General features: G+C 39.6%; 2 protein-coding genes across 5 annotated transcripts; one reads left to right on the top strand and one right to left on the bottom strand.

Annotated features, from left to right (window-relative positions):
- LOC116315054 (cilia- and flagella-associated protein 69) lies at positions 1–13,285 on the bottom strand. 4 transcript variants are annotated; one of them, XM_031733210.2, is made up of 23 exons: positions 12,990–13,285; positions 12,719–12,778; positions 12,566–12,631; positions 12,127–12,236; positions 11,966–12,042; positions 11,315–11,413; positions 9,977–10,129; positions 9,598–9,775; positions 9,034–9,157; positions 8,883–8,931; positions 8,649–8,770; positions 8,339–8,573; positions 5,992–6,156; positions 5,788–5,903; positions 5,572–5,690; positions 3,745–3,826; positions 3,392–3,584; positions 2,604–2,741; positions 2,129–2,205; positions 1,603–1,800; positions 1,216–1,302; positions 1,030–1,113; positions 1–263 (listed from the first exon to the last, which is right to left on the bottom strand). In XM_031733210.2, the coding sequence occupies exons 1-23, from the start codon at positions 13,077–13,079 to the stop codon at positions 99–101; spliced, it is 2,787 nt and encodes a 928-aa protein (XP_031589070.1). In that variant the 5' UTR covers positions 13,080–13,285; the 3' UTR covers positions 1–98. The 4 variants fall into 4 exon arrangements, with proteins under 4 accessions (XP_031589070.1, XP_039461711.1, XP_039461713.1 ...); XM_039605777.1 differs by lacking the exons at positions 12,719–12,778; positions 12,990–13,285 and having other exon boundaries at positions 12,127–12,226; positions 12,566–12,626; XM_039605779.1 differs by lacking the exons at positions 12,127–12,236; positions 12,566–12,631; positions 12,719–12,778 and having other exon boundaries at positions 12,990–13,038.
- Positions 13,286–13,367: 82 nt separating this feature from the next.
- LOC116315190 (lysine-specific histone demethylase 1B) lies at positions 13,368–25,113 on the top strand. Its single transcript, XM_031733399.2, has 21 exons — positions 13,368–13,530; positions 13,806–13,948; positions 14,785–14,906; positions 14,990–15,079; positions 16,266–16,377; positions 16,484–16,597; positions 16,720–16,758; positions 16,856–17,048; positions 17,170–17,354; positions 17,700–17,870; positions 17,996–18,070; positions 19,012–19,146; positions 19,672–19,843; positions 20,552–20,679; positions 21,059–21,190; positions 21,296–21,370; positions 21,480–21,596; positions 21,699–21,824; positions 22,254–22,376; positions 22,998–23,150; positions 24,925–25,113. The coding sequence occupies exons 1-21, from the start codon at positions 13,515–13,517 to the stop codon at positions 25,006–25,008; spliced, it is 2,505 nt and encodes an 834-aa protein (XP_031589259.1). The 5' UTR covers positions 13,368–13,514; the 3' UTR covers positions 25,009–25,113.
- The last annotated feature ends 577 nt before the right edge of the window (positions 25,114–25,690 follow it).

Genomic DNA, 25,690 nt, shown 5'->3' with positions numbered 1-25,690 from the left:
TTTACATTAGTGCAGTTTAATTTTATGAGCGTACAGCACAATAAATGCTGTTACATGAAGAATGTGAATGCCTTGTATTAAGAGTGACTTTGGTAACGTCAGTCTGCAGAAGAAGCCGTGCTGAAGTAGTCTGGGTTTGGTGTTGCTGGTTCTCCTTTGTCCTGACTTGGGGCTCTGACTGGAGTTCTGACCAGCGTCACCTTCACTCCTGCCGGACCCTGAGCGTCCGTGCTCTCCACTCCAACGACGTGTCCGATGAAATGCTGAAACACACCAAAACAGAACGTCAAGACAACAGCAAGTTGCTCCTCAATTTTTTAAATTTTGATCATTGTTCACAAATAAAAGGAAAAGAACTGAATTAAAGACAAAGAAACTCTTTTGTATATAACAACTCTTTACAGAGCATATTCTAAAGGGCATCACATTTCACTAAAACTTCAGATTTATATTTGGTTATCACCTTAAAATATTAAAGGTTTACATAATAACTACACTAATCCCTCACCACCATTTGTTCTAACCCCCTGCATATTTAAGCGTACCTTTTCCTCTGACTTCATGATCATTTTGTACTTTGTGCATTATTAGTGCAGAGTTAAGATCTACTGAAGTTATTAGAAAGGCTATTTGTTAGTTTGCTCCATTTAACTTTAGTTTAACTAATGTAACAAAGGAGTTTCCCAAGTTTGGCAGTAATAAACTAAGTCTAATCTCATCTTATATTTTTTCATTCATCTTCTGTAGCATATTTATGTTACTTTGCCCATGAATGTCAGGATTTATCTACTATTAAAACTAATTTCAGTGATGCTTTCTGAGCCAAAAACGCCATATTAAGCTGAAATTCATTACAAACACTAAAAATGCTCATTCTCAGAACCAGAAAATGAGCCATACCCTAAACAGACTTTTTTCTTTGCTCCATTTTGTGAAAATAGGATATGAGATTTAATTATTTTAATCGGGGTGCAATGAAGCAATAAAGCGGGTGGCTGGTAAAAGTCATGAAAAGTTAAGTGTAAAGACCTCAGCAGGGCGGATAGCAGCATCCTCGTGCTTTGGTTTAGGTCTGGATGATTCGGCGTACTTCTCCCTCTGTGCTTTTACTTCCTGTATACAAAGTGCATAACAAAAATATAAACTTACTACTTATACTGAGAATCCAGATATTATTATTATTAGGATGGAATTTATGGTTAAAAATCTTTAAACCTTCAGGGCTTCATAGTTTGAAGTCCTAGAAACGTAATCGTCCCATGACTTTGCCATGAACTCCTTTTGCTTCCAGCGAGACTTCATCTATGATAAAGACAGAAAAAAGTCAGAACTCATTTTACTAAAACAAACTGTCCCAGAGGAAATGTGCTTCTAGTCAAACATATATTTAAAAACATTTTACTAGACAGATACAAAAAAAAAAAAAAGACTGAATTTGTTTGATTATGCATGTGAAAATAAATCTGATTATTTTTACAGTAGCTCAGGGAGAAAAAAAACAACCTGTGTAATATCATTTATGTCTTTTTTGGGGTTTTTTGTTAAAGAAAAACATTTTAAGCTGACTTTCAGGTAAACCATTTCCACTCCTTTACTCCGTACCTCTGTGTATGTGAGCTTCTCCTCGCTGATGTCCTCCTTCTGATGGTGCTCCAGGATGCTGTTTTGTTCCTCCACGATCCTCCTCGCCGTGTCCTCCGCAATCTTGCAGATGGTGCTCAGAGCCTCCTGGTCGGGGCTGATCGGCCTCACGCCTTCCAGACTCAGTTCCCGGCTAATCTCATCCCACACCTCACCAACCTGCAGCACCATGGGAGATAAACATGTTGATGTTTTATCTCAGTTTATGTCCTCTGCATCTGAAACCTTTAAGAGAGCTCGACACTTCTTTAAGTCTGTCTTTCCTCCCTTTGACTATCGGTTATTTATAGATTGTTTTCCTGACAGACTCTCAAATCCGTCTCAGTATTTTGTATAATGAGGAATTTTGTACTTTCACTTTGAACATCTCTACTCTACTCACAGCTAAAGCTTTATATTAATTTCAGATTTGAACAAACTTTGAACAGATTGTAAGTCTGAGCAACTATTATATGAAGCAGCAACAGTGTTTTTTCTTCACTTTTACCTTAAAGTCTAGATATCTCCTGATGATGGTCAGAGTCACATAATCTTTAGCCAACAATCCAGGAAGATCCTGAAACCCTGAAAGGAAAAAGTCACAAATACTCCTTCTGATTGCTTTTTAATATAACAATATTAGCGAATGCTTTGACCAGAATATCATGGTATCGTTTTATTACTCTGATATTTCAAAACTTCAAAAGATCGTCAATCAATAAGAGATAAACTTTATTTTAAAAAAAGCCAAATTGAGACTGAATATGATTTGAAAGGCTACAAAAAGCAACATGTAAAAATAGCGTTTTGTTTTACATAATAGCATTTTTTGTTAATAAAAATAAATACTAAATAAATAAATATGTAAAACTGGTCTATAGGAGGAGCTACAAAGAAATTGGGATAATCAAATAATCTAATTACAAAATATTCTTAATAAATAGTTTACATTTAGTATGAAACTGATTAATTTGTTTGGTTACCAATTTTGCAGAAGATGGAGTAAATCTTCGATCGCAGGTTCTCTGACATCTCCAATACTGCAGCACTCGGTACGTTAGCAGGAAATGAAAGCAGAGGTTCATCCAGCTGGAAAAGACTGAGGATGGGCCTCTGAGGATCTTCAAGATAAAAGAAATAAAGAAATATATGAGATTACAGAGACAAAAAGGGCCTAAAATCTGATTTTTACCTGCTGGCAAAATGTAAAACTTCTAAAACTTTCTGTCTGAGATGGAGAGATGAAAATTGAATCCATCAGCTATGCAAAAACACACACAAAAAAAATGTATTTTCATTTACATTATGTTTCCAGTTATATTTAACCATTCCCTGCATCTGGTTGGCTCAGTGGTACAGAACGTTATCGTTGCATAAAAATGTCAGATAAAAATCAGATATTTATAAAATCCAGGTTAGGAAAAGAAATAATGGCGTGTATGTCGAAGTCCAACACAAACAGTGGAGGACAAAGCAGAGGTGCCCGTAAAAGACCCCAAAACAACATTACAGACTAACAGGATACTTTTTTTTTTTTTTAAATTGCATCAGCAGTTTAGTAGAAACATTTACCTGTTAGTGCAGCAGAAATCTAAAAAACATAAAGTTCTTTATTTCTATTTAATATCTAATTGAAAGAAAAAGGTGAAATCTGTTCTCTGATGGTAAATGGCTGGCTTTTTAAGTCTCACTGAATAAATGTGTCAGCCACAAACTATTCTTCATCTCCGCAAAGCCTCATCATTTAGTCCTCGCACTCAACTAGACTGACCTGCGATGCCTCCATGTTGATTTCGATGAACTCCTAGCTCCTCCTCTTCCTCTCTCCACAGCTGCAGCAGGAGTCTGGGAGCCGTCTGTCCGTTGCCGTCCCGCCAGGTCAGAATGTACGGCAGCGTGTTCGGGTTGTCACATAACTCTAGCAGGGTGGCGAGGACGACACCGTGCACACACCGGGGGCTTGTCTGCAGGAGAAAAGGACGTTTATATTACCTGTGAACGCTGCCTGACATGAACTAGCTTTAACACAGAGCAGCTGAAAGCCTATTTTTAGTCACAAAATACAGGTAGAAAAAAAGGAAACTTTTAAAGCCTCGACAGTAACTTCAGGAAACTTTTACTCACACTGAGTAAGTTGAGGAGAAGAAACACCCCCTCTTTAACCAGAAAGTAATCTTCTGTGGTGTAGCAGCCTACGATACACGACCTGATGGGAGAAAAGGCGCACGGACAGAAACTTTCTCAGCTGTAGGAGACAAAAAAATAGACCCCTGATATTTGGCTTGTAATTGCAACAAAAAAATGTGCTTGTTGAGCTGCTCGCAGGTCCATAACAGAACTGAAAAATCTGTTATGATGACCTGAACTCGAGGTCATTATAACAGATCTCGAGATTCTGTACTTTTATTTATAATGTGGTAGACATCAAATATTTCTCCAGATTAGGTTAAAATTCACTGACCGTCTTCATGCTGATGGTCATATCTGTTACTACACTATAGCCTATGGATAAAACTATGATTAAATGTAGGTAATATTGTAGAAAGTAGTAAATAATGCTTCCCAGAAAGTTGATTCTATTCATATGGACCACAATTCACTCACGTTCTGTGGACAAACACATCGAGTTCACCAGGGAGGACATGAAATAGGACAGGCAAAGCACAAATTACCATTAGTAATAGGGAGACTTTTGAAAGTTCATGTGTACCATAAACCAATGCTTACAGTCCAGGATTTAAGGTTTAACTCTCACCAGCCTCTGGAGCACAAATTGGGTATTATTAGGACGCTACAGCACCATCTCCTCAGAGCACAGTCCCCCCCCAAAATCCTCCAGGCTCCAGAGGGTTAATCACTGTTGGTGATCCCTCATGTCAGGGGTGTCCAACTCTAGGCCTCTAGGGCCGGTGTCCTGCAGGTTTTAGATGTGTTTGATCCAACACAGCTGATTTAAATGGCTAAATTACCTCCTCAACATGTCTCAACATTCTCCAGAGGCCTGGTAATGAAATAATCATTTGATTCAGGTGTGTTAACCCAGAGTGATATCTAAAACCTGCAGGACACCGGCCCCTGAGGCCTGGAGCTAGACACCCCTGCCTTATGTGAACAGTTGAGACAGGCTTTTTGAAAAACACAGCATCTCTGTCACTTTCCAAAGTATACTACGCCAAAAAATGGTCCACTCCAAGGATCCCGGGTACCTCGGAGTAAACAGAATAATATAGTGTATGTCATTAAGTACCAGGAGGACTGCTGTTTATTATGCATCAGGGAAACCAAACAACCTCTTGCTAAACACACAGAAGACCTGCTTCCTTGGGGTGGGACTCTGCAGTCTATTGAACCTGCAGGCCAGTGGCCAATCTTTCAATGATGAGGAAGTGCACATCCTGGGCAGGCAGCAATGCTGGTTAGAGCGAGGAGTCAAGGAAGGGGAACAACCATAGCTGACCTGAAGAGGAGGTCTAAGAGTACATCTGTCACCTTCTTACAGTGCTGTGATTGCAGCCACTCCCAAGCTCACTGTGAGCAGTACTGATTAATGTTCATTATGGCTAGTTTACTGCATAAACCTTCTGAAAAACTGAAAATATTGTTGAAAATAAAATAAATATCAGCAAAAGGCCCCAGATTTAAGAGGTTAAATGCCTCTGAGCTGAACTGCATTCATATTATGTAAACTGAGCATTAGAATAGAAAAGTCCCATTTGTCCGCTAAGGCACTTATGCCATTAAATCCAAGTGAGTTTTTCATCTGCTCCAATACAGAAACTATATTATACAATTAAATTATGCCTAACAAAGACATCATCATACATCTGGCTAACAGAGTTACACTTTCGGTTTCTCATATTACCCAAGCCTGGATCTGGCAAATGTAAATGACTGTACAAATATGAATAAATACAGCAGTTAATGTATTAAAGTGTGCTGCAGTTCACTGACCACACACAGTCCACTGTGGAGAGCACGAGCTTGTTGTGTCCGAGGCCGCTGTAAAACTTGTCAGAGCCTTTTTTCAGAAAATGAACCGCCATCTCAACTCCCTCTGAGCCGAACAGTTCCTATGAAACAGAACAGGCAGCAAACAAACACAGACTCACCGGATATCAAACTAGCCAGTTCTGAGCGCTTTTTTTAAGTTAGCAATATGAGCTTTACCTTTCTGTGCATGTCGGTCTCACACAGCGTTGAAAGGATCACCTGAATATCCGACTTTATCTCCAGAGTGACGACATCATCTTCATCAGGACCCGCGTCTATCTGCATGAGAATCCCTGAGGAAACACCACAGCTTTGACTTTACTGAATTCATCAACAGTAAATGTTGATATTGAGCATGTGTCATGTGTCAAGTCCAGTCACCCAGAAGCTGGTTGATGATTCCCTGATCACAGAGGTCCTGGTTTACAGACTCTTCGCCCAGAGAAGTCACCGATCTCAGCACTCTGATACAGTGCCGCGTCTGTGCCTTCTTACCGCCTCTGCCTCCGGTGGCGTGGAAGCTGTGACCCTGGCCAAAGTAAGAATCTGAAATAAAGGAGAGAATATAGTTACTGACTGTAGACCGATTGGTCAGTTTGTGAAAAAGTTTGTGAACCCTTTAAGATTTCATACATTTCTGCATAGATATTATCTAGAATATAATTAGTGTTTTACCCATGTGCTAAATACAGATAAAGAAAACCTGATTTAAAATTCAAATGAAAATATTACATTGTACTTTATTTAATGAGGTGTGTATTACATGGATTACATACTTCATTAAAGGCCAAACGCATGTGAGAGTCCTATATTTTCTGTCATGTTATCCCACTTATGAGTCTGTGTTACATGGCTTCAGTCGCCTTCAGTTTCCTTGATTAGTACAGTCTGTCTGACGGTGGATTGGTCTACACTGTAGACCAAACTCTTTAGAGACGGATGAGCATTCGTCCATAGAAATCTTTATAATTAATAATAAGAAAATTGATTTTAAATAGCAAATTGAAAAGGTTTACAAAGTGCTCTGACAGACAGGAAAAAGCAGAATACTGAAAGGCTTATATCTACACCGAAAGCCAAACACTAAAGTCACTCAAACCAGGAACAATTTAAAACTTAACAACCAAAAACTAATAATAAGAAATCCAAAACACAAAATGCAAACATATCTCATGTAATGGAATTACTGAGTCTATAAAAATGTGTTTAAAGAAGCTTTTTAAAGATGTTTCTGATTTTGTGAGTCTGATCTCCTCAGGTGGGTTGTTACAAAGTCTGAGAGGCACTGATAGCAAACAGTCTGGTCATCGTTTGATTTACAGTAAGCCTTGACATTGGCACAGCTAAAAGGGACACACATAAGAGCCAGACGTGCTTTAATAGTGATCTGTTAAACCTCAAAAATCTATTTTTAAAATTACAGGGAGTCAATGAAGAGAAGCCAGGATTGGGCCAATGAAATGCCTTCTGCTTAAAGCCAGAATTAGATAGCTAGATAATTAATTCCTCAAACGTGTTGATAAATTAGACTTAAATAAATCCACTGTTAAAAAATAAAGACCAGGTGCCCCCTCACACCTTTTGTCCCTCTAACTGAAAAGATCTGCCTCTAATTTAAACTTAATAAATAATAAATTAATGACTGTGTGAAGTTTATCCATAAGCTAAGAAACACATGAACCCTGGGTCCCCAGACCCAGGGTTCATGTGTTTCTGGTGGACTTGTTTATATTTCTGGGTTTATCTTGGGCTGGTCGCCCTGCCCGTGTGTCTGTTTAACATGCCTTGCTGTCGTATGTTTGTTGTTGTCCTCTCCTGTTCCCTCGTTTCCTTATGTACGACTTGATGTGCGTGTGTGGTGGTGTCCGGGGTTTCCTGAGACGTCAGGCCCAGAGAGTTTCTCCCGCAGGGGAGCCAGCCACACCTGAGGGATAATTACGCGCACCTGTTGCTGATCAGCCTCGTCTGGAGGATTACTTAACAGAGGAGCTGAACTTCAGTTGATGTGGGAATGTTGTGAGAAACTCCATCAGGTCCCAGCTAGTTTGTGACAGTGTCTTGGGTCTCTGATCGTTGCATGTACTAACAAGAGCCTGTTGTTGTTTCCAGAGGGTTGCGGAAATGAGTAGAAGAAGTGTAGCGCTGTTGGCACCATTGGGAGAAGATTAACTCACCAAAGACACAGTGAGAAGCCACAGCATGGCAGCAGGGAACGAGCATGGGAAGCATGGAGAGGATTATTTGCACCTTTTTCTTGCTTCACTGTAAATAAACACACTGAACTCTACACAGGAAGTCACGTGTTTGGGTCCTGCTTTCACATCTCTGACAAAGAAAGTGACAGAGATTATAAGGCATAAGTTAAAGTGTCAGCTGAAGTGCTGAGAGGAGTTGAAATGTGTATTATTTAAGAGCTATTTTTGTTTATATTTGGGGGTTTGATTATGAGCTATTTTGTAAGCTGTGAAACTAGTTAAACTATCAGCTGCATAAAAAAATAACCTTTAAGAGACAAAAGAAGCTGAAGAGTATGATAAAGTGTAAGAGATGAAAGCTGATTAAATGTCTGTTGCGCAGCAAATCATGGTAATGACAAAAAGTGAGTGTATAAGTGACTTAGTGTTTGGCTCAAATACACTCTGATAGGACACTGTAATGCCCTTGACCTTTAACCTTTTAGATACAGTACAGATTCTGCTTGGCCTTGTTTTTTCTTGTGTTTCCTGACCTGGCCCAACACACCAGTCCAGCAGGAGCAGCAGACAGGTGTTCCCCTCACAGGAAATGTACTCCTCCAACATGAGCGGCCCGATGGTGGCGAGGGTGGCCAGCGCCTGCAGCTGGAGCTCCTCCTTCTGCGCAGCGGACCAGTGACGCGACCCCGACTGACGCTCAGACGAGGAGGCGACAGGCGGCTTCATGAGTGCCAGCAGAGCCAGCATAACACGTTCTTCTTTATAAAGCTGAGAGAAGAAAACTCTGAGTCATCACACAGGTTATCCAAACTTAAACAATGACTGGGTGAGCGTGTGACTGACCTGCAGGGCAGCCAAGTCCCTCGACATAACAACCAGCAGATTCAACAGCAACTTCTTCATTTTCAAATCTTCGTTACTATAGCTGAGCTTGAGGTTGCGGATCAAAGGGTTGTGACTTTTCACTAAAACATATGAAAATAAAACTGCTTTTTTTAAAAAGATGCTACTGTATTCATGAATAATGAAGTCATTTGTAAAAATGTGTGTAACATTTAAAGGATAGAGTGCCCTCACGCTCTGGAAATGTGCTGAAAACCACAAGCTGTTTGGCAAATGAACTCTCCTGAAAATTAGATACACCTCAAATTATTAAAAAAATTCATAAAAACACCCGGTGGGTGAAAAAAGTAACAAATTACTATTTATTAAACTGTCCTGTACTCACAATAAGCTGTGAGCCTGGACTTTCTGCAATGAGAGTTGTGATCACGAGCAGATCGTTTCTGAGTTGGAGGTCTGAATGTCCGGAGCCGGTGTTCAGCAGGTGAAAAAATGCTTCTTTCAGAGACCTGAGGAACAAATAAAGCTAAAAGTCAGATATCAAAGGATGAATGACAGCACACATAAGGAACACACAACCAACAGAAATCAGACGAATTACAAATAATGAAACTTTTCCATTTAAAATGATGGTTTGGCTAAAATCAGAGCTGCAGGCATTTCACTTACACATGTAAGAAATGTAAAATCATTACACATAAGAAAAGAATGATGTATTTGTTATGTTTATTTCTTTGTAGTTCTGTATTTCTTCCCTAGTCTTTTAAAGGATGTGTTGATTGTTCGAGGCATTTAATAGATTAGAAAAACGTTGTACTTAAAATCTTGAAATTTTTGTGAAGTAAACTCCAAGGAAATTTCCCTTGTGCTGCCTCATTTAGAAGATCCTACATCCATCAGGCACATCGTGCACATTTAAAAGCATCTTAAATGAGGAGGACACGCGTACAGGACACACTCCAGGGTGCCGAGCTGAGCAGTGACCACCTCCTTGTTGCCCCTCTCCAGCAGGTTCCAGAGGATTTCGGAAGAGCGGAACAGGACCTGGCCGGTCGGGTCGTAGTCGTTCATGTGGAGACATACAGTCTCTGCTCCTCGAGCATGGAGTATTGAAGAACAGTTCATATCTGTGGTTGTAAAGTGAAACATAGATGTGTGTAACCCAGTAAATAACCCAGTGACCTGCTGACACTGAAGTAAGGACACTTAAAATCATCATTGTCCGAATATCTGATTTATGATCTTGAGAGCTGGCTACTTTCTCCAGTGAAGGAGGTCATCTGTTCCTCCCCTCCCTCACTGGCTCTGCAGTGAAATAAATGACTGACCAGAGCAGCTGGAGAGGATCTGAAGGATGTGAAGGAGTTGCAGTTTGATGGTGGGCTGGTTTTCGAGAGTGGCCATGGAGAGGAGAAGTGTCTGAGCCAGCTCACTGCGCTCCAGCAGCTGCAGCCTGTAGCCTGGAGAGGTCGGCTGGAGGCCTGAGGAAACAGAGCAGAAACATTATTAAACACAACTATAAATGTTTAAATCCCAGGTTCAACATCAGGGAAGAAACAAGCTAAGAGATCATTATAAGCCATTTAAAGTGGACTTATTGAGGTGATTTCCAGCTCCATGTTTGGACTGTACTGCAGTAGTTTAGTATGACTCACAGTTCAAAATTATTTATCTTGTACTCAGCCATAGCGCAATCCCTCACATCAGCTTCTGTTTAAAACAAGTCATTTTAGCCCTTTTCCTCTTACCCCAACCTCATCCTGATTGGCTGACCCTCACAAACAGAAGAAGGTGGTGCTTCTATGCTTACATGCAGAGTTGTGCAACTTAGATGAACATATTAGAGTTATCAGCCTTTACAGAGCCAGGAGATGAAAAAAAAAGGCTTTTGTCAAACATGGATTAATTTTTCATACAATGGCATCATTACCCAAAACTTTTGAAATGTTAAAAATAATCATTAAAAATTCTAAAAGCGTGCATAAAACAGAAATTAAGGAAAAACACATTATGTCCACTTTAAGGAACAAGACAATTACACTGATAACTAAAGAGGAATCAACATTTAAAAAAAAGTCATGCCACAGTCAGAAATAAAGAACACATTAAAAAAAATCAGATTCAGATGAAAATAAAAATTAGAGGCTCACTAAACATGAGTTTCTGGAACAAATGATGGTCAATTACTTTAATAAGGACTAAACTAACAACAAAATATATAAGTAAAAATGAGCCATTATACTGACCAGCCACCTACTTCACATTGGTGATATGACTCTTGAAAGTCTACCCAAAACACCCTTTTAAATTATTAGAAAAATAAGTTACCAATCCTTATTTCAGCCTCATATTTGACAGATTTTATGATCTATTAAACTTGTGCTATCATGTGTTCAAAAACTTTATCTCTAAATCCTGAACAGCCTCGTAGGACACTGGGTACGGCTGTAAGCTCATGTACATATCTATATGAAATCTAACCAATTCTAATAAAGAAAACATGAAGAAAACAAATGAAAAGAAAAGAGAAGAGAAGAAACACAGAGGACAAAGAAAAGCACAAGCATGCCACCACAGATGCCATGACAGAGCCTCACTTAGTGAAAGTCTAGAAAATCGGTTGTTAGAAGGGAAAGTCCGAGGCTTTCGCGTGGTACCATCCGTACCATTGAGCATCTGTTTGGGAGCCACAGAGCTGTAGAATGATTTCACGCATTCAAATATGAGCTGCCTCACTTCAGCATCAGACACTCTCATCAGACACCCTGCCAAGAGAAACACAACTCAGAAGAGCTCCATGTCGTCATTCTCATCTGAAGAATATTAAACTGGACTAACTTAATCCGCAACTGTGCAAGTTTCAAGTCTAACCATTTAAATTAATGGAAGTTTACTCTTTTTAAATTAACAAAAAGTTCAAATGATTAAACATTTCTTAAAATTGAATAATCTATATTTCTGAGTTGTTTTTAAAAAGTCACATCTTTAGAGGGAGCTAGCTTGTTTTGAATATCATGCAGCATGTAAGGTTAACATGCCACAGCTGAAATCTTTTGATCATTAGGTTTGTAAAAATGTGATCATGTATCGCAAACAAGACCATTAAAAACCAATTAAAATAATAAAAATGTTTCAAAATTAGAGGCTGGAATTATGAAATGTTTCACAGTTCTGTTGCTGTTTTGAATTTTTAACACTCTACGATCAAATAATGTGACTTTCTGTCTTTAAAAAAACAAAAAACAAACATAATTTGCACCTGTATATAAATATATTTAAAGCAGCAGTGACTGACCAATCTGAAAGCCCTTTATTACCCATCTGAGAGAGAAACTCTGTGACGTCCTGAGCGTAGTGCAGCTCGTCAGATGTCTTCTCCTTCAGAAAGGGAAGCCTGAGACGAAAGAGAGCAGCACTCTGACGATCAGATCATCTTGTGAGATAAAATATGAGCTGTTTGCTTGAAAGAGTTTCTTACCTACAAATTATAAGAGCTTCACACAGAATGGGCACATATTCGGGGTGATCTGTCACCTTCTCTGCGCAGATGTTGAGTATTTTTGCGATGGCTGTCAGCTCTTTTAAAAGCTTCAGACAGTTAAAGAAGTTTTTTGCAGATTGTTCACTCATGCAGAGCTAAATCCCGACAAGCTAGGGGAGGTGATGGGTCATTGTGATAACTGAGCCTATTTCTGAACACAGAAAATGCTGACAGAAAGAGTGATGCTGTGATAAATTAGAGCCTTGGGACCAATGTTTGGTTTTGTGTTCACGTGGTATGAGAGCAGATCTATTTCCATCACTGCAGCAGGGGACCATAATGAGGAAAATTTGACAATCTGCTGCTGTGTGTGACGCCCGAGAGGGATTTCTTAGAAAGACAGTCTACAATATGAGAAAAAAAAATGAAAGGATACAAAGCCAATTTGGCTTTTCTTCAGTAGTTTCTTCAGAACAAAAAGGTGTCTTTCCTTCAAGTTAGTCTTTAGTAAAAACAGGTAGATTAAATGCACTATATGTGTAATACAATAGCAGAAAAAAGTGGACTGGCATTCAGGTTTTTAACTTACTGTCAAAGGATCTTCAAGAAGACGAATCACCCTACTGAGATCGAGACTTTTAGCATTAACCTGGAGAGGAATTTAGGTTATAGTTTAGGCTGTCTGTCAGGCTCGGCTGGGATATAATTTGCAATTTCTGAAATGCTCAGAAAAGTCAGAAACCATTTAACAGCAACACTGATGTTAAGCTGTTGATGCTTTAAATACCTTTAAATCAGGCGTTATCACACTCTAACAATGCCATTTACTTTCCCAGTGGAGATATTTCCAAACTGCTCACCTCCTGATGGCGGTGGCTCTTCTGGGATGCTCTCAAACCGATTACAGGGATCCCCGGCTTTCTTCTGTGCACAACTTTTCCCGAATCCATTTGTAAATTCAGAACTGCTTTCTGGCTTCAGTTTTTAAAGGCTAAAATTTTAAACATTTAAACATCCTCTTTTTTTTAATACCTGCTGTTTTTGTTTTCGAACAAACGTGCTAACATTAAACGATGCTCAGCCTGAACTTACGTAGCTTTTTAACAATCACCTCTCCTCTTCTTCTCTCCGTTTATGTTGCCAGTCTGACAGCGTACTGCCGTTGCTATGGTTACCCTGGCAGTACGGAGAGCGACAGAGTTCAAAAATCAGAGCGACACGCCCATTTCCTCTTTAAAACCGGAAGTGGTATTCTGGAAACGACAGCGCATTGATTTTCGTCCCCACAACAATAAAAGAGAGACAAAAACAACGATTAAAAGCAAAAAGGCGTCTCGGAATTTCACTTGGACGTCGAGGGCTTAAAAGAAACCTCGCGGGCAGCCATGCTGTCGGACGCAGGTCAGTACTAAAGAGGCGCCGCTGCTGCTTGCTAGGTGCTAAAGTGACAGCTGACGTTGTCGGGCGGATTTAAAGAGCTGGCTAATGTGCGTGTCTTTGCTATGTTTACATACCAATTGGCCTCGTGTTTCGGTCGCTTTTTTCAGCTATTTGTAACCTGAGTAAATTCTATGTTTTTGCACACGTGTTATATGTCATAAATATTTTTGTCGGCGTTAATAGGGGCCCGAGCTGCACTCCACAGTCACTGATATATTGTTGTCATTGGTGTTAAGACTATTCCGGGAATGCTTCTGGTGCACGGAGAGCCAAGAAGAGGAGCTCCGGGGAGTCACCAGGGGACGGACAGACACTGCGCTCCTCAGGAAGGCAGGTCAACGTCCGGGTGAAGCGCACCAACAACCCTCCACCTGGTCAGGTAAGGCACACAGTGAGTTAATATAGTGACTATTTATCTTCATCTCGGTTAAGTTTCAGTTCGCATTCATGCAAAGTAGAGTCACACAAAGGTTTCAGTTTGGTTTTTATTGTTTCCAGGTGTGCAGTTACATTTTAATTTTGCTTTTATGATTATACTAGGAGGTTAGTTGTCAGGGTCAGTGTTTAAGCAATTCATCAACAAAGCACTTTTTAAAGCCAGTTGACTGGCAGTGATATAGGCATTCCAAGTCTTAGTCAACATACCACCAACACACCTCATGAAGTTATGAGGATTTGGTGGTTGTTGGGCCACCACTCTCTGGGTCTCTGTCGGGTTCATGCCTACCTGTTCACAGACCTTATCCTCCCATAATCTTAATCTGTCTGTTTTGTCCCTGCATTCACGTAACTGTTCCTTACAGTATGATTTTCACAAGGCCTGAAAAACCGGAGACACTCTCTATACCATCTCAAGTTGCAAAGAGATTATGCAGACCTTTTTATACCTGTCACAGGTTTAGGGCATGAGATCTTCCTGTAGCATCTCAACTTATGCTATGATTCTTCTTACGGTTCTGCCGTAAGAAGACACTACTTACACTCAAAAGACAACGGAGCACAGCAGGTGGACTTTGGATTGGAGACAGATGTTTTTGTCTCTGGATTCTCGTAACGCTTGCTATGACAGATGTGCTATCCTTGCCAAAATCTCAGGTTTTGAGCTTTCATGCATGTGGTTGTCTTGGGGTGTATGTTACGTTAAATTGTGATTGTGAATTGGAAATGGGAATGAATGTGAGTCTCATGATATTTCATTTTTCTCTTTGGATACAGAGCAAAAGAAAAGCCACAGACACAGAGGAAGAAGATGACCAGTCTGAGAAGAAGTACAGAAAATGTGAGAAGGCCGGGTGTTCTGCCATGTATCCTGTTTGTTTTGCAAGCGCATCTGAAAGGTAACATCAGATGTCAGGTAAATCAGATAGTTACTTATATCACTTTTTATAGTTATCAAACGGCACTTCTCGTCTCTTTTCAGATGTGCTAAAAATGGGTACACGTCGCGGTGGTATCATCTGTCATGTGGGGAGCATTTTTGCAATGAGTGTTTTGATCACTACTACAGAAGGTGAGACAAATGCAGGCTGAAGATATGAACACAGTGTCTCTGTAGCACTGCTTAAAACGCCTCTTTATTTTGTTTACAGTGATTTCTGCTACATTAAGTTGAGAAGATGGATATTTTATGGTTTCCATCATCTCAGAAATTTAGTGGCACGCTTCCCTCTCTCGTTTGCAGCAATCTATTTAATAATAAATGTGAACATACCAGGAAGGCACAAAATTACAGTAACATACAGACAACATTCATAACAGCAAAGTGCTCCCTGCAAAAAGAAGCATATTTAAAAGGTGTAAAAGAAAAGAAACTGCAGAACCCTCAACAAACAACTGTTCTGACTGACACGTGGATTAAAAAGCTCAGAATTAACACTTGACAGTCAGATTAATGCATCATGTACAGTGTTACAGATGTTGTAGTGGTTGGTTGCAGTGCTGAGCGAAAAAATAAACATCTTAATGTACCAGTGGATCTACATTCCTACTCTCTCTAATTGCTGAGAGCAAAGAGAAGAAACCGATATGGATACAAGCAACGGAAATGAGTGTCTTCTGAAGAGTATCTGGGCTCTCCCTTAGAGACGGGGTGAGCAGTTTAATCATTCAGGAGCAAGTCAAGACTAGAGCAGGAACCCCTCCACATTGAAAGGAGCCACATGATGTGGTTCAGCATCTGATTGGCCCATCTAGGATCTGTTTCACGCTTATCGGACTGGGAGGAGACCCCAGGAAAAATTTAGGACATGCTGGAGAAATTATGTCCTATGGCTGGCTTGGGAATTCCTTGGTGTCCCCTCAGAAGAACTAGAAGAGGTGGCCTAGTTGAGGGAGATCTGGACGTCAATGAAACTGCTGCTGAAAAGATAATTGGATGGATTGATATTTTTCTATTTTTTTTTCCCTTGAATGTTCTTTCTAAAGAAGGGAAGAAACCAGTCCATAACATTTAATCTGAGTTTTTTTTTCTTTCCCCATATCAGTGCTGTTGCTTTGAGTCATTTAATTATAAGTATGTATCGCTGTATACACGCAAACCTGAAACAGCCGTGGGTTCAGTGACATTTCTTTTGAAATAATCTTGTCACATGTTCCTCAGACCTATTTATAGTGTTTCTGCACTACCAAACTGTGAAGCTGTGCGTTACTTGTCAAAATAATTAGAATAACTTTCTTTTTCTGCTCCTTCACTTCAGTCACAAAGACGGCTATGAGACCTTTGCTTCGTGGAAGAAAGTGTGGACTAGTAATGGGAAAAGTGAGCCCAGTCTTAAAGCTTTCATGGCAGATCAGCAGCTGCCATACTGGGTATGTATAAGAAGCTTTTCTGGTTCTAGATACATGTATTAACTGTTCACACATGTAGCTACGTGTCATAAATGCTGTCAAGTTCATTTTGATGTGTTTCCCCCAGGTTCAATGCACCAAACCTGACTGCAGGAAGTGGCGCCAGTTGACCAAGGAGATCCAGCTCACTGCCTCCTTAGCAGCAACATACCGCTGTGGGATGAAGTTCAACAACATTAAGGTAAAGAGGGACAGATATAATCACCCATCGCCATCATGACATGGTGTTCTTTCCGCCCTTGTAGTAGTATCTATCAGTAAAAATCTATTTTTCTGATAAAAATCTTGCTTATTTGCCTACAGAGCGAGGAGCCCGATCAGTGCTCCCAACCAGAGGACTTGGTAAGCTAGTTATGTTTGCTAGAATCTTTTTGAGGACAGTGTGTAAACCTCACAAGTTACTGCATTTGTTTAATCCTGAGCTGTTTTATTCCTAAAGAGAGTGGCAGAGGTGACGGACAGCTGGTGGCATTCAATGCTCATTTTGCCACCATTGTTTAAAGACAGCCCAGCCAGCCCTTTCCTCACTGCGTACTACCCCGACTGTGTGGGGATGAGTCCATCAGGTTCTTCTAGCAACATGTCTCTGGGCGAGCTGAGGGCGGATCACTGCAGAGCTGCTCAGCCTCAAAGTAAGTCTGAGTTCAGAAGAAATGCCATATTTAAGCAGCTACTATTCACCATGGTATGTTGTGCACATAATTACTTTTTTGTGTCCCCATTGGAGATCCCAATCATTATTATTTCCCTCAGTTCCAGGCTTGTGTCCATACTTCCAGCCCTTTTACCAGCCAAATGAGTGCGGAAAGGCTCTGTGTGTGCGGCCTGATATGATGGAGCTAGATGAGCTTTATGAGTTTCCAGAGTTTTCCCGTGATCCCACCATGTATCTGGCTCTGCGCAACCTTATCCTGGCCTCCTGGCACAAGAACTGTAAGGTACAACAAAGCCAAAAGTGACCACTGGGGTCATTAAAATCTCAAATTAGGGTGAAAAAGATCACTCAGAATCACATTTTTTTTTTTTTTTTTTTTTTTTTTTTTTTTTTTTTTTTTTAAATATTTTGGTGTAGAAAAATATTTTGTTTAAATTCAGAGATGTCATAGAATTTGTCTTTGTACAAATAATAAAACTCAACCAGTTTAATATGTTTAAACTAGGCTATATATAATGCCCGCGCATGTGCGTTCTTTTCACCTTTTCCTACAAAAAAGGAACAGAAGTCTCCAAAAGAACAACAAACAAATAAAACAATTACATTTTCTTCCTGTTTTTCTTTGAAGGAGGTGCTGACTTCAGAGAAATGTGCCCAGCACATCATTGTTCGAGGGTTGGTGCGTGTGCGTTGCGTGCAGGAGTTGGACCGAGTGCTCCATTTCATGACCAGGAAGGGTCTCATCAACACCGGTGTGCTGGCAGCAAAACAGCCTCTGCTCCCAGAAACATACTGCTCTGTGAGCATCCTCATCTATACAAGATTATTACACATCTGTACTGTCATGTGAAGTTTTTACTGTTTTTGTTACTATTTATTTTCTTATGCCTTTTAGCACCTTGTACATTTTATGATTTTATGCAGAAAAATGTTATCATCATCGGTGCCGGGGCTTCAGGACTGGCTGCTGCACGCCAGCTGCAAAACTTTGGCACTCAGGTAAAGATCCTCATCTCGCCTGGAGTCTCGTTGCATCTCTTCCCTGATTGTGATCAAATAGTTAATTTTGCTTAGGAAGTTTCCTGTTTGTATGAGGACCATACAAACAATTCATTTCTCTGCTGTCTGCCAAGAAGGTTGTGTTTTTGGTAGTATTTCTGTGCACATCATTCACTCTGTAAACACGATAGCTCTAAAAGTTTTTAATGAATTCTTTATAAGGGTGTAGAGTGGAGTTATGTTAGCAACCCATTAAAATTCAACCTACTTTCACCAAAGCCTTGTAACTTAAAGTATGATTTTTGTAAGTGTAGTGTGTATTGTCAACATATAGAAAGTACCATATAAAGATTTAAAATATCATGTCACATCTGACCTTTGACCTTTCCTTCAATGTCAGTCAATTGATCTGAACGTCAAAGCGATAAACAAGTTATATAGAGCTATCTAAAACTGTGTTTACTACTATTGTTTGTATTCACAACGTATGGGGAAGGATATACGGGGTGTTTTACTGTTTACAAATGCTCAGTTCGTACTAGCTGAGGGTATTATACACACTTGGCGTAGTGTGCCAAGAAAATGTCCTCTGCTCAGAGAAATGCTGCTCACTGCATATTTTCATTTTCGGGCCCGATGGTTGTGTGGGGAAAATCCCAGTAGGCTGAAAAACACAGAGCAGCCCATCTGGCACCAACAGCCATGCCACATTCAAAGTCCCTTAAATCACCTTTCTTATCCATTCTGATCCTTGGTTTAAACTTCAGCAGGTCGTCTTGACCATGTCTACATGCTTAATTGCATTGGGTTTTACCATGTGATTGGCTGGTTAGATATTTGCATCAGTAAGCAGTTGAACAGGTGTACCTAATGAATTGTTCTGTGAGTGTATTTCACCCTGATGAGTTTTACATACACTCTTCGTTTGTTTGGGCTTACAGGTGGTGGTGCTCGAGGCGAGAGACAGAATAGGTGGTCGGGTGTGGGATGATGCCTCTCTGGGTGTCACTGTGGGTCGAGGAGCTCAAATTGTTAATGGCTGTGTAAACAACCCCATTGCCCTGATGTGTGAACAGGTAAGAATGAATGTGCTGAACTTTACCTATTTCTGATAAATCTTAAGTCAGAGCTTTGCCAAAGTTTCAGTTCTAATGCCAAAATATTTTCAAGACCCTGTTCCTTTTTGTAATGAATGCAGAAATGCAACTTCAGTGTTGCATTATTGAAAGGACAGGTTACAGGACACTTTGGGAACTCTCAAAGTTCATAGTCTTAGAAGTTAATATTTTGAGACTGTGCCACCTGTGTTCAGTCTTCTTTACCTGCCATGGTGAAGCTAGGGTTGAGATATGCTGATCATAGTTTTGTTTGTTATGTTGTATATATTTAAGTTTACCTGGAAGTCCTTTTTACAGACTTGTCCATGCTCACAGTACATAGACATGCATCGTTTTTATTTAGCCCCGCTGTGTTCTCTAGTTTTGGAACCACTGTTTCACTGTCTGTATTTTTTTTTTTTTTTTTTTTTTTTGAATACATATTAAATTTGATAAATAACACACACTACTATAAAATGCCCTTTTGTGACTTCTCTCCTGCAGTTGGGCATCAAGATGCACAAGCTCGGAGAGCGATGTGACCTCTTTCAGGAGGGAGGGCAGGTCACTGACCCTGCCATCGACAAGCGCATGGACTTCCACTTTAATGCCATCCTGGATGTGGTGTCAGAATGGAGGAAGGACAAGTCGCAGAACCAGGACACACCACTGGGAGGTGCTGTCATCGTGTGTTTCACTGAAGCTCGTTGTGCTAATTCTTTTTGATGAGAATTCCCAATGAGAGAAGAAAATTCTCACAAAGCTAGTCTTATCTCATCACATTTGATCTTAGAAAATATTTCTTAAAATGATTTTGTGTTTTTTTTCACTATAACAGTTATAGCAGTGTTTGCACTTATCAGCCAGTAATTACGCTGTGGTCAGGACTTTGAACTCTGATGTCATGGCTTTTTTTATAAAGAAGTAGTTCTAAAATTAGTGGCCTGTTTATAAAAGATGGCCATAGCCACTATGACCCTTGTGAGTGAGTTCCAGCTGCTCGCCCTAAAACATGTCCTGCTTTTTTTTGTCAGCTAATTTTAATAGGAACCATAATTTATTAAATGAATATTGTATTAAATAAGCCTAGAAACCAGCAAATAAGATAATAAAATCATCAGAGAAGTGTTTGCTGAGGTCACAGATTAACCGAATAGTAGGGTAATTTTCCTTAAGACGTCTTCTGTGCAAGTCCTTTTTTTAACTAAATGAGTCGCCCCCTGCTGGCCAATACAGTGCATGACTAACTTTCATATTGGCTTCATGTTTCCGATCTAAACTCTTAAGTTCATCTTATATATTTTGGAAGACTGTGGTTCTCAGCAAAGCTACTATACAGAAACGGGTCTGGGAAATATTTGTCTGTGGCATTTTCTCGCTACAGAAAAAGTCCAAGAAGTTAAGAAGAACTTTCTCCAGGAGTCTGGGATGCAATTCAGTGAGCTGGAGGAGAAGGTGCTTCAGTTTCACCTCAGCAACCTGGAGTTTGCCTGTGGAAGCACATTAGACCAGGTCTGGAAACTAAACTTAAAAAGAGCTTTGAGATTTATTATTTTTTATTAAATCAATATAATTCAAATGATTTTTTTTACGAGTTTAACAGAAAGGTCAGGCTATGGGTTTATTATGATGGAAACTGTAACTTCCCACATCGGAAATTATTCACGCTCTGAGATGACTAATAAGAATTAGTCTGTTTGAAGTGTGAAGTTTGTTTTTTGTTTTTAGTGGAAAGTCTTTCAGTGTTTCTGGTCCCTTAAGAAAGAAATTTTTAGGTGACTCTAGTCAAACATATTGTCTTTTGTATTTGTGAAAATTTATGTAAATTGTATTAGATTATAGCACTGGGGCTGAAAGTGAATTAGTATTTTTCTGGCTTTGTTTTTTGTAGGTATCGGCAAGATCCTGGGACCACAATGAATTTTTTGCCCAATTCTCAGGAGACCACACTTTGCTTACCAAGGGCTACTCTGTTTTACTCTACAAACTGGCCGAGGGCCTCGACATCCACACAAAGTGTCCGGTCTGTTTCCAGTTTTTTAAACTCTATATTTTACCTTGAATCCACCTGCATGTCATTCTTGAAGTCTTATGCTTATTAGATAAAAGTTTGCTTTAAAAATTGTAGGTTCAGGCCATTGATTACTCAGGTGATGTGGTCAAAGTTACCTCCTCTGATGGGTCGCAGTGGACAGCACAGAAGGTAAAAACATCTTTGCTGTGATACTGTACAGTTTCTGTTATCTAAATACAGAATCTTATGATCTCAGTTAACCTTTCAGTTACTCTAACAGCATAATGTCATCTTTCAGGTCCTTGTTACAGTTCCTTTGACTTTGCTTCAGAGGAACCTGATTCAATTCAACCCTCCACTTCCTGAAAGGAAATTGAAGGCGATCCACAGTCTGGGAGCGGGTATAATAGAAAAGGTCATTAAAGTTCAACTAACCTACTGTGCTGCATTAGAATAAGAAGGGTGATGAAGTTGCTTCCTGGTAGTTGCTCATGTTTACTCTTCATTCTGTGTGCAGATCTCGCTTCAGTTCCCGTACAGATTCTGGGACAAAAAAATCCAAGGAGCAGACTACTTCGGTCACATCCCAACAGGTCTTGAAAAGAGAGGCATGTTCAGTGTCTTCTATGACCTGGATCCACAGGTGTGTTTTTGTTCTTGTGTTGAGCGGTTTGGAGACAAGGTTAGAGAGGCAAACCCAAGGTGGCTTGGACATGTGCAGATGAAGGAGAGTGAATGTAATGGACAAAGATGGTAAAGATGGAGATGACAGGCAGGAGAAAATGACGAAGAATAAAGAAATAAAGAAATGGTTCATGCATGCAGTGAAGGAGGACATGCAGAGCATAGGTGCAATACAAGAGGATGCTAGAAATAGGGTAAGAAGGCGGCAGATGATCGACCAATCAAAGAAACAGCCAAACGCAGAAGAAGTTTATCCACGTGGCCAGAAAAGTTAGAGCCGCTGGTGTTAGGCTGCAAAATTGTATTTATATTTAAATTGACAAACAGTGTAGAAAAAGATGGAGGAGATCAATGCAGAATCTAATGGTTTAAATGTGTGTTTGTGTAGAGAAAGCAGGCTGTGCTGATGTCTATTATCAGTGGTGACGCTGTTTCTTCTGTGCGGGACATGGAGGACAAAGAGGTGGTTGATGAGTGCATGAGGGTACTGCAGGAACTTTTCAAAGAGCAGGTAATCCTCCTACTTCTCCTAAAATCTCTCAGAAGTTATACTTAAGAGTTTGGAAGGTTTATTTCAGCAGTCACAGGAAATTAAAAACTATGTTTTAAAGAATAATAGGAGTATTTAAAATAAAAAATAAAAATCATATTTTTGAAATGAGAGAGAACTCCGTCTGAAATTTGGTATATGATATTACCAGAAACTTTCCAAGAAAGTTAATTAGGATTCGATGTGTTATATCTGGGGAAATATCACATTGAAGTAAGATCCTCTGTCAGAGATTAAAATATTAAGGACTCCAAACATCCATCAATCAATATTCATACAGTCATTGTATTAGATATTTACACAAAACAATTGAAAAACTTACCTTTAATACTTTTTATTTTTATTTTTTTTAAGATAAAGGAATTTTTTTTAAATGTCGTTCTGTAAATATACTACTACAAGGGCGGAAAGAACACCTCTACCTACTAGCCATTAAAATATCTTTTGGACAATGCTGACCTGAAATTTTGTTTAACTCCTAACTAGAGGTGTATTATTTTCCCTTGGATTCCTGTTTTTTCATATTTGTTTTAGTCCCCAATGCTCTCATTTAAGTTCAGATTTATATATGCATGTATTTAGGAGGTTCCTGAGCCAGTGAATTTCTTCATCACTCATTGGAGCAAAGACATCTGGTCCCAGATGTCCTACAGCTTTGTGAAGACAGGGGGCAGCGGAGAGGCCTACGACATTCTCGCTGAAGACGTGCAGGGAAAGGTGTTTTTTGCTGGCGAGGTAACATTTTTCTAATTTTTACCAAATGAGTCCAGAAACGTCAGGTTTTATGAAGTGCTACTGAAGCATTTATTTCATTTCTAATTTACATAAATGTGTTTTGCATTAACACGATCCTGCTGTGGCTGTATGGATCACACTAACTTTGCATTCTTAATCTTTGTTGTAGAAATTGTAGAGTCGCACAAGGCCTGTAATAGCTAGACAATAGTGAGCCGCCTCATGTTTCACTTATTTTTACAGGAATCATTTTAAATATTTGTTTTAGAGTCTGACAGAACATTGACAAGAAATCATCCACCTTGAGGGTGACGGTCTGGAAACTCAGCTGCAAAACAATAGTAGATCATTACATCATTAAGCGGCCTTTTGTGTTAATGCTTGTTTCCCTAAATCTCTTCTACAAAGGCAAGAGTGCAAAGCTTATGTGAGCCACAGACATTCTATATTTAATCACACTATCTCTGGCATCTGTTTTTCAATCCAGCAGGTTGAGGGGGGAAATTAAATGACATTTGAGTCTTCTGTAGATGATGTCCAACAAAGATTTCTATTCAAAGATAACTCCTTGTTTTTTGATGTTCTAGAGCTGTTTAACACTAAAACAGACCTGAGTGGATAAGGATTAATTTGCTTATGATTTGTCACTTAGAGAATCTAAATTCATCTGGTCAGTGCTTTGATGTCTTTCCCCTGTAACAGGTCTATCAAATTTTATTACAGTGATTTAATTTAATCAAGTCTTCCAGTAAGTTGCTCTGCTCAATAAGAATGATTCTGGAGCAACAGTCATGCCTCACATCCTTCTCTCCTGTTGTTTTCCTGCTCTGACAAATAAAAATGTCTTCTGCTGTGGAAATGGTCCCTATACACTTAAGGCCACTTTGTTAGGTACACCTATTCAAATGCTTATTAATGCAAATATCTAATCGGCAAAACACATGGAAGCAGCTCAGTGCGTTTTGGAATGTAGAGATGGGCAAGATGACCTGCTGAAGCTCGAACTGAGCATCAGAATGGGGAAGAAGGGGGATTTTAGAGAATTTGAATGTAGCATGGTTGTTGGTGCCAGACAGGATGGTCTGAGTATTTTAGCTGCTGAGATTTTCCCACACAACCATGTATACGGTTTATGGAGAATGCAATTCTCTGAGCAAAAATGCCTTATTGAGGTCAGAGGAAAATGGCCAGACTGCTTTGAGCTCATACTAAGGTAACAGTAACTCAAATAACCACCCATTGTACCGAAGCTAAGCAGAAGAGCATCTCTGAATGCAAAACATGCCAAACCTTGAAGCAGATGGGCTACAGCAGCAGAAGACCACACAGGAACAGGAAACTGAAGCTACAATTCTCATAGGCTCACCAAAACTAGACAACAGAAAGTTGGAAAAGTGTCGTCTGGTCTGATAAGTCTCGATTTCTGCTGTGACATTTAGATGGAAGGGTCAGAATTTGCGATGGATAACATGAAAGCATGGATCCATTCTGCTTTGTATCACAGGTACAAGCTGCTGGTATAAGAAGGTACGGGTGTTTCCTGGACCTCCTGAGTATTATTTATATTCTATAGCCTATCTGAGTATTGCTGCTGATTATGTCTGTATGAGTACCGTAGTGCCACAAAGACACCTCTCTGAAGACCAAAAGGAGGTCCAACACAGTATTATGAAGATGTAGCTAACGAAGGGGCCATGAGTGTATATGGGTATTTTTAAACTAGCGCTCTGTGTCCTTGAAATTTGCTTTTAATGGATTTTGTCCCCTATATCAGGCAACCAACAGACACTTTCCTCAGACTGTGACAGGAGCCTACCTCAGTGGCGTCAGAGAGGCCAGCAAGATGGCCGCTATGTAACCTGTCACTCCCAGAGCACTCATAAACACCAGCACGGACTCACGGGTTGCACCGAACAACAGACCATTAATAAAGTTGGACTGTGTTGTCTCACTTGCTCCACTTGAAACACTGTTTTGCTGTACTGTAATGTATCTGATCAGCAAAGTGTCGTGAATGATTTTTCAGTAGCGGGGTTGAGTGGGCTTCTCTAGGGCCTGACTCTACATATCTAACAAGTGCTTTTTATTTATATCAAAATCCAACACATAACATGTTGGTGACAAGATGCAAAAAAAAAAACCTTATGAGGAAGTCTGCATAGAACCTATGCAGCTCTGCCTAACTCTGCTGTGCTTGAAAGCAGGATGATATTTTGTTTTAATATTTGTTTTTAGCAATGCATGAAACATTGGCAAATCTGAGTAATTTGATCATAAACTTAACTGAATATAATTTAACCTCCAATCATCAGGTTTTAAGTGATTATAGGATATATGTAACATGTCTTTGAGAATTACCAATGTTTTCTACAACTGTAGTGATTTGACTCGTTCTAGTTGAATGGATGAAAGGAGATATATATATATATATATATATATATATATATATATATATATATATATATATATATATATATATATATATATATGTATATGTATATGTATATATATATATATATATATATGTATATATATATATA

The sequence above is a fragment of the Oreochromis aureus genome, linkage group 22 (genome assembly GCF_013358895.1).
Source record: "Oreochromis aureus strain Israel breed Guangdong linkage group 22, ZZ_aureus, whole genome shotgun sequence".
In the NCBI taxonomy this organism is placed as follows: domain Eukaryota; kingdom Metazoa; phylum Chordata; class Actinopteri; order Cichliformes; family Cichlidae; genus Oreochromis; species Oreochromis aureus.
Note: the sequence above shows the minus strand (reverse complement) of the source record. Positions and strands in the feature narration are given on the sequence as shown.